The sequence below is a fragment of the Strongylocentrotus purpuratus genome, unplaced genomic scaffold, assembly GCF_000002235.5.
Source record: "Strongylocentrotus purpuratus isolate Spur 01 unplaced genomic scaffold, Spur_5.0 spur5_contig_853, whole genome shotgun sequence".
Lineage (NCBI taxonomy): Eukaryota > Metazoa > Echinodermata > Echinoidea > Camarodonta > Strongylocentrotidae > Strongylocentrotus > Strongylocentrotus purpuratus.
This window is the reverse complement of record NW_022145561.1, coordinates 469,370-478,381: the sequence shown is the minus strand read 5'-3', so window position 1 is coordinate 478,381 and position 9,012 is coordinate 469,370. Positions and strand designations below refer to the sequence as shown.

At 41.7% G+C, this 9,012-nt stretch overlaps 1 protein-coding gene across 1 annotated transcript; it reads right to left on the bottom strand.

The window, feature by feature from the left end:
- Window positions 1–723: 723 nt before the first annotated feature.
- LOC115928408 (tubulin alpha-1C chain-like) lies at window positions 724–8,541 on the bottom strand. Its single transcript, XM_030995553.1, has 4 exons — window positions 8,212–8,541; window positions 3,148–3,370; window positions 2,679–2,827; window positions 724–2,474 (listed from the first exon to the last, which is right to left on the bottom strand). Exons 1-4 carry the CDS (start codon window positions 8,212–8,214, stop codon window positions 1,491–1,493), a joined length of 1,359 nt encoding a protein of 452 aa, XP_030851413.1. The 5' UTR covers window positions 8,215–8,541; the 3' UTR covers window positions 724–1,490.
- Window positions 8,542–9,012: the final 471 nt, after the last annotated feature.

Genomic DNA, 9,012 nt, shown 5'->3' with positions numbered 1-9,012 from the left:
AACATTGTCTAGGATTATATATGGCTTATTCAATTTGCCTTTGCTTTGTTTTGACAGCGAAGCAGCATCCAATTGAATACATCATTCTATGCTACGGTCCTCCCACATTACAATCAAAAACACAAAACCCTGTAGCATTTAGAATACCAACAAAATACACTGAATAACTGGGCATGCTTTCTACCATTCATAGAATGTAGTAATGTACGTCATTAATTGAACTTGATACGATACACGGTTAGACATGATTATGCAGCCAACCCTTCGACGCGAATTGGTGAGGAAGGCGAGTGGATGATTAGTTGAATGAAATTAAAGAGAAAGTTGAGTTCTGGGAAGAGGTGAAAAATAATTTGTGAGCGTAATCATTCTTATGATGCAAGTGTGGAAGAACATCAGATAAGACATGTTCCCTGAAAAGCATGGCTCTTCAAATGCCTTCATATTCTAAATATGTCATGTAACATCGTAAAACTCGGAGGTAGGATTTTTACGCCACGTGTTCGTGTAGTCCCATATACATCTTTCTGTGTACAGTGTTTGTAACTTTACCAAACCTTGGCCGAATTTCTTATCATTTTGATGATTCCAGAACCTTGCAATACACACAAATTCTTATATGCTAGATGATCAACCTTTCCTGGTCGATTTCACACCGTTTCTTTTAAAATGCAATCGCATGACCAGAACTCAACTTCATCTTTAAGTCTAATCAACTTTTTCTACTTCTTTTTGGTACGGCCTTTACGAAATGCACCCCTGTTGACTTAAACGAGACATCTCAGTAGACTAACGGCTCACGAGACCAACAGTCCATAAGACCGGCGTGCGACGACACACCAGACCAACAATGTCGTTCTCGTAATCCCTAAGTATAAGTGTCAGAAGGCCTTTGAGACCGGCATGTCGGACTCGAAGGCAGTGAGTCTTATTGGCCATTGATCTCCTGAACCCTCGGATAACTTTTCAGAGATCCACGAGACCGACAGTTCATTAGACCGATGGCACACTACACCAACAGTGACAGCCTCGTGAACCCTCAAGAAATAGTCAGAAGGCCTACGAGATCAACAGGGTCAGCCTCTAGGGCTGTCCGTCTTGTAGGCCACCGGTCTTATGAACCCTCATAACATTAATAAGAAGACATACGATACCGATATACAATACAATGTCTCATACAATATCGACCTTAAACCCGCATTGAACAGGTAAAAACTTTTGTTCACCTTTAGCAGGTCATCTGTAGGTGTTTGAATTAAAATGTCAAACCTCAAGGGTATTCAAATTAGGTTTCATCTTTCTCTTATGAGGAGACTACATTATCTCTATCTGCCTCTCTGCTCTAGAATAAATTGGCTACATAAATATAAGAGAATTGCACACAACAGGCATTAACAATATTGCCACAAAGAATACAAATTTTGAATGCATTATAGAATAGCTGCTTATCAGCAAGCGGGTACAATCCTCATAAAAGTGAGGACTACTTTCTAATACTCCTCGATTTCAGCCTCTTCTTCTTCACCATCGTTTGAGTCGACTCCGACTTCTTCGTAATCCTTCTCGAGGGCAGCCAAATCCTCACGAGCTTCGGCAAATTCTCCTTCCTCCATACCCTCTCCGACGTACCAATGGACGAAAGCACGCTTGGCGTACATCAGATCGAACTTGTGGTCGAGACGAGCCCAGGCCTCGGCGATCGCGGTAGTGTTGCTCAACATGCAGACGGCACGCTGAACCTTGGCAAGATCACCACCAGGGACGACGGTGGGCGGTTGGTAGTTTATACCGACCTTGAAGCCAGTTGGACACCAGTCCACGAACTGGATGGAACGTTTGGTCTTGATAGTAGCGATTGCGGCGTTGACATCTTTAGGGACGACATCACCACGGAACAGGAGACAGCAGGCCATGTACTTGCCGTGACGGGGATCGCACTTCACCATCTGGTTGGCGGGCTCGAAGCAGGAGTTAGTGATTTCAGCAACAGTCAGCTGTTCGTGGTAGGCCTTCTCAGCAGATATGACTGGGGCGTAGGTGGCCAGGGGGAAATGGATACGTGGGTAGGGCACCAAGTTGGTCTGGAACTCTGTCAGATCGACGTTGAGGGCGCCGTCGAATCTCAGAGAAGCCGTGATGGATGAGACGATCTGGCTGATCAACCTGTTGAGGTTGGTGTAGGTGGGACGCTCGATATCGAGGTTACGACGACAGATATCGTAGATGGCCTCGTTGTCGACCATGAAAGCGCAATCGGAATGTTCAAGTGTTGTGTGAGTAGTCAGGATGGAATTGTAGGGCTCCACAACCGCGGTGGAAACCTGAGGTGCCGGGTAGATGGCGAATTCGAGCTTGGACTTCTTTCCGTAATCGACGGAGAGACGCTCCATGAGCAGGGAGGTGAAGCCAGAGCCGGTGCCGCCACCGAAGCTGTGGAATACCAGGAAACCTTGAAGGCCTGTGCATTGGTCAGCCTAGACGGTGTGGATGAGAATTAAAAATGTAAAAAGTCACGTATTACAACATTTTCTATGAAAGAATCCCAGTTTTCAAAAAGACGAAAGCTCTCTTTTGCACGTTCATTTCTCCTTTGCCATGGTTGTCATCGAAATCTTTTCATGGTTTTCTGTTTTAAAAAAACAACATATACTGATCTGACTTCTTCAAAATTTTCTCACCAGTTTCCTAATCTTGTCCAAGACTTGATCAACAAGTTCCTTGCCGACGGTGTAGTGACCACGGGCGTAGTTGTTGGCAGCATCCTCCTTGCCGGTGATCAGCTGCTCAGGATGGAAGAGCTGGCGGTATACACCGGTGCGGACCTCATCTGCAAGATTAAAGGCACAAATTTTGTAAATTGCTATAGGTAGGTGTTTGATCCTGTTTGTCAATTGGGCATGTTGTAAAGGTGGTAAATTCATTTGCTACATACATGTAAGTATGGAGGCGTTAATTCAACCATTACGATTCAAAAGGATCATCAAGACCTTAGTGTAACCTAATGTAACATATTATCTGTCTGGGTGAAGCAGGGGTATGTTTTAAATCATTTTTGCAAAGTTTATTAAATTGATCTACAAATCGTAATCTTGAAGTGCAAGCTCAAGACTCACACCTTAGCGTCATAACAAGTTTAAGATATCTTACCGACTACGGTTGGCTCGAGATCGACGAAGACGGCACGGGGAACATGCTTGCCAGCTCCAGTCTCACTGAAGAAGGTGCTGAAGGAGTCATCACCACCTCCGATGGTGCTATCAGCAGGCATGTTACCATCAGGCTGGATGCCGTGCTCCAGGCAGTACAACTCCCAACAGGCATTACCGATCTGGACTCCGGCTTGGCCGACGTGGACTGAGATGCATTCACGCTGTTATACATGAGAAATAAAAGAGAAGAAGTTAGTGAGCATTATTACTGTATCAATGTACTGCTAGTAAAGTACTTATGAATAGGCTTATCGCATCGCCGAGGTAGGGGTATAATACATTTTTTGTTCATGTGGAAAAAAGGGAACAAGAACGAAGTGGGGTACGCCGCGCGCGCCAATAATGAAATGAGAACACACTTTCTCCAGTAAAGAAGATAAGCCATTTTAGCCACTGGTCCCATGTTAATTCCAGCAATTACCAGGGCAAGTATACTCCCGCGAAAACTAACTTGGAAATCTAGCTCCGTAAACCCCCGTAGGACAAATATCACCGGGCAACGTATACTCCGAATGGCCCCAGACAATATACCCCTAGCGTATGGTTGTCCACGAGGTTTCGAAGGTTTAATTATCGTACCTTGAAGTTTTCCGCGGAGGTATTATTTGTTCGGGAATAATTTTCTTAGGTGACTGCCCTCAGTCTTTTCTTACGAGGGGTAGTTGTCTGGGGGGGGGGGGGGTTGTATGGAGAGGAATACTCTATAATTCTATCAAATAGTCTCATACAATGCACCACTTTGAATTATCCCTGATGTAAGCATACATTATTGAACAGTTTTCGTACATAGGCGGATCAACACTGAGTCACGTGATGGTCTGAACTCCTTTTTTCTAATCAAGTGCCGAGCTTATACCCCAGTCAGACCAACAAGACGTATACCAGACCGACATCGGACCTAATACATTTACACATTTACCCGGATAACCAAGAATCGGTCGGTTGGAGTCGATTCGGAGGTGAAACTGAGGCATGGTAATTATTGGTAAACTAATGGTTGAGATCAGTTACTGTTGTACTTGTGTTATTACTTTTAATAAACGTGTTAAAGCACTGGGGACCAAACATTGCAATGAGTAGTATTGAACAGCTACATCAGATGATCCCCTTTGATGATCTCGAAGTTTTATAAGAACGGGATGACATCATCTCCGAAATCACAATCGCGTGCATCACATTCATCCATTAACCATAATGCATTTTGCCCGCGACTGGATCTCAATGTATATGCAAGCACATTGTCCATGCTAATGACATCATTACTGGTTCTAATTTCGATTGCTCATTCACAGTGAACAGTGAACAGGGCATCATGATTGAAAGCTTATATTAGCCAAATTATTTCGATGCAATTAAATATATCGGGGGGGGGGGGCAAATGTAACGGGGAGTATCAATCATACGTCCCTATATACGCCGCTACCTTCGAATGATGATTACCGTTACAGCAGATGTCCCCAAATTAGATGACGGTTTATTATTGATTTATAGCCTTGACTGTGTGATTTGTAACTGAACGGACTAATAGTAATATTTGGAGGAAAAAATGCAATTATTCACAATTGAACAAACTGATGTTTGATAGAATAAATAATCAAAAAGTGTTTTCAATTACATATATACATGTAATTCCAATCGTAAGTATTTCATGCAGGGGATATCATTCACAAATTACAAGAGCATATTAAACAAAATTATCAAGAGAATAATGAATAATTATTTGTGGAACAACAACAATTCGGGTTCATACAATAACGGAATGGAATACACAAAAGGGGGAAATGAAATTATCCTTTGTCAAAACTCTTAGAGATAATCATTTGTCACGCCATCGTCTTAAGCTATCGTCCAAAAATACCCAGGAAACAAATATACGGAGAGCTGGCAAAAAATGCACAGCTCGTTTCTAAAATTACCCAAATAAAAGACAAACTGACAAAATTGGAGGGCGATGTCCAGCTACATGCGCATGATGCACGTAGCATCTTCCTCGTTCGTTTTGCTTCACGAGGAGTGGCAGGCATAGAGAGATGGGAGATCCTAGCCGAATAACTTAACGACTATGAGTCATCCGAATAATTCCCTCGTTTTGATCAGATGGAGGGATAGAGGGTGATTTGAGGCGCCACCCAGTACACGGTGTTCCATGAAAATAACGGTGTTTGGGTATAAGGTCAGCAGTGCAACAAAGTTATCGGTTAATCAAGAGTAGATAAAAACACATAATTTATACAGAGAGGGAGAGAGATAGAGAGAGAGAGAGGGAGAGAGAGAAAAAAAAACTGGAGAGAGGGAGGGAGAGAGGGAGAGAGAGAGAGGGAGAGAGAGAGAGAGAGAATAAGGTACCAGGGGAGAAGAGTCGGAGGAATGGGAAAGAGTTTTAGAACAGAGATGGAAAGAGGGGTAGGAGACATGGGGAAGGGCAATTAAGTATTAAGTAAGTAAGTAGAAATAAAGACATACATCTAAAGGAGAGAAAGAGCGGAATAGTGGCTGATGACAAGAAAGCAACGAATTAAAGGTAGAGTAACAGAGAAACAGGGAGAGTGAGAGAAACATGGAATGAGAGAGAGAGAGAGAGAGAGAGAGAGAGAGAAAGGGAGGGAGAGAGAGAGAGATGGAGAGAGAGAGAGAGAGAGAGGAGGAGGAGAGAGAGAGAGAGAAAGGGAGGGAGAGAGAGAGATAGAGAGAGAGAGAGAGAGAGAGAGAGAGGGGGAGAGAGAGAGAGTGGGAGAGAGAGAGGGAGAGAGAGAGAGTGGGAGAGAGGGAGAGAGAGAGAGAGAGAGAGAGAGAAGAGAATGAGAGAAGTGACAGGGAGAGCAGCGATCAGGATATAGGAAGAGAGAAAGAGACAGAGAGAGAGCTATTGGTAGACCGCCCCCATACAGTAATGATAATAATTTTGAAAAATACATTAACAAAAGTAAAGGATTGTATGATGTAAAGAAACCAACAAAACAAAAAAAATAATACACATGATAATGCAATTGCAATATACGAAAAAATCTGTCAGACCAATAAACGTCGGTCAGTCGATGATGTATTTTATTTCCGCCATGATTACGACAAGATTCACTATTTGATAATTGTGATGATTTTGTTTCATTATAAGGCATTTCATTAGCTACTACTGTATATACACGTATCCCAAGTCCCTGATATAATGTAGTACATCAAAGGCAAAATGTTTCCTCTTGACGCATAATGTCAGGCACTATTTTCTGTCCCTTTTTTTATGACACACCGTGTTATCCTCCGAAAGCAAATCAGATGGCGGCAACAAAATTCCTCTCCTTGCGCGATGCAGGGCGAGTTCATGATGGTCGTCTGCATGCATAATACATAAGGAACACGGCTTGCCCTGCTAGCACCTTAGCAGCATAAACAGAGGCCTCGCAGACAAGAAGTTTCAAAGAAAGGGCTCCTTTAGGAAGGAGTCAGGGGGGGGGGGGGGGCGCTAATGTTATCGCCAAAATGTATCCATCGTACTGAATTACCGAGAGTTCCTCTTCATCATAAGACTCTGCTTTTTTTGTATCTATTGTATTAGACGGTGACAATTGCCCCCCCCCCCCCCACTGAAGTTCTTTAAATTATCCGTGTTAAATTTAATAATGACTTGCACTTCATTTGAAATACAAATATAAGCCAATTATCACTGCATGCTCTTGAAAATCAATAGATTTTCATTCAAACTTTCATTATTATTATTTATTTTGGTGGGTGAGTTTGCCTGTCAGGGTTTGTGAGTCGTGCCCCAGGCCTTCACTTTTACAGCATCCCAAATTATAATTTGTTTGTTTTGCGTACATGTTTAATGGGTGGGATTCTAAGTCCTATGATTTTGAATGCCAAAATTGAACTTTTTTTTTCTTCTGCATATGCGGATTCTGGGAACTTGTAAAAGAGAATGGCCAGGGGCACAATTAATAAATCCTAGCAAGCAACAACAACGACAAAAAATATTTACAAACTAAGAAATGACATGTTGTAGATGCAAATTCATCGCCAAATATATTCCAGCAAGCAAAAAAACAAACAGAAGGAAAAAAAAACACTACAAAGTAGGGGGTATGTTCCTTGAACCCCGGGCTGAATTTCATTTTAAAAGGGATTTACGTATACATTGCGCCCTTTGCATTCGCCATTGTATTAGGTATACGCCTGGTAATAGATATACCCCAAAGAAAAGGTTTTATTTGTTGGGATGGGGGGGGGGGGAGATGTCCCACTTCTTCTTCGATCCTTTCATAATTTTAACCCCAAATTTTTCCAAATGTTTTGTTTTTTCGTTAGAAGAGATTTTTGGGGTAGAGTAGAACTTTATTTTAAGGAAATTGAGCCCCCCCCCTTTTTTTTTCTTCTTTAAAAAAAAATCAAAAATCCTTGATCAGCCCACTGATTAACTGCATATAATATAAACGCAAAGTATAATCCAAGAACAACGTTATCAAATGAAAAGCAACTTAGGCTCTTAAACTTCTGCCAAAAGATTAGAACTGAAATCGCATTTTCCACAACGTTAACAGTTTTACCGAAAATTTATGATGGACGTTTCATTTTTGAGAAGTGACGTTGCACGGTCTCCTTGATTCGGCCTCGTACTGTGACTTATGAAACGGTCCTTGATTTTATGCATCTTCCGCATCGCCGCATTGCCTCTCTAAATTACGTCATGATCTATTTATAGCACATAACAGCAACGCATTTTGATATACAGCTGATGATTATGATGATGAATAGAAATGGCAGGCCAGCAACACTTGCATATCAAGGTAGTCGATAAAGAAATGAATAAGATTATGATATTTAGTACTGAATTAACTGATTACATGTTTAAATCGCATAAAACGTCATGGATAACAATGATCTATATGGGACACACCCGAACACAAAACACAGAATATATACCGCATCATTTGACTTCTTGTTTCTATTGAAAAGCTTACTGTAACAGATGCTCTCTCTTATTCATCCTATAGTATGATCTCAAGACACTCACCATTATGATAAGATTTGAGGAGAAAAGAAAAGATGATGATGATGATAATGATGATGACACTCGATGAGATGACGTGCTCACGAGAAGGGCATCGAAAAGAGGAAGAGGAGGAGGACAAAGCAAAGAATAATCGCTTCTCAAAAATAACGATATAAAATACACCGAGATAAAAACCACTGAGACAGAACAGCTAGGAAAATATCACAATTGAGGCAATGAAAATGGCAGATTTTGGTGTCCGATTTCGGGCAAATGACAAAAGATTCGTCGCGGAAGAAGGAGAGAAAACGAGCTAGCACTGGAACGATGAAGCGAAGTCGCGTATTGTGATGTCAGAGTCTCAAGAAATCAACATCGACGCATTCTCCTTGCATGCGTTGCGTGTACAAAGCTGATACCTCCCTTCCCGTTCTCCCTCGTGCTCTCTTACCCTCTAATCTGCTCTCTGCGTGAAGATCTTTTGTACCTAATTTACATTATTTATCCAATTCAAACCTTGCCAGCCTGCTTCTCTCATTTCCTTGGAACCCTAGGCATTAGTAGCTGCTGCCTGCGTTATTCATAATTTAGGGAGAGTTAGTAGTGAGTAGTACCAAAGAGATACTACAGTTAATCTCTTTGGTAGTATTGATAACGATAGAAAGATGCGTTTGAAAGGAAAGAGAAATGTATTGCTTTTTGCTCTCGATTAGCGGAAAGATTGCATCTTGAAGTAAATTAATGGATTAATTCTCTGAATAAAATATTGCTTAGCTTCCAAGAGATGTCTAAATTAGAGCATAATTCGTCCCTTTTTTCACG

What these genes read in the sequence shown, in the direction of transcription:
- LOC115928408 (XM_030995553.1), bottom strand. An exon ending in TCTCGAGCCAACCGTAGTCG is followed by an intron (nt 2,828 to 3,147) that starts GTAAGATATCTT and finishes TTAATCTTGCAG; the next exon opens with ATGAGGTCCGCACCGGTGTA. An exon ending in TGGACAAGATTAGGAAACTG is followed by an intron (nt 2,475 to 2,678) that starts GTGAGAAAATTT and finishes CACACCGTCTAG; the next exon opens with GCTGACCAATGCACAGGCCT.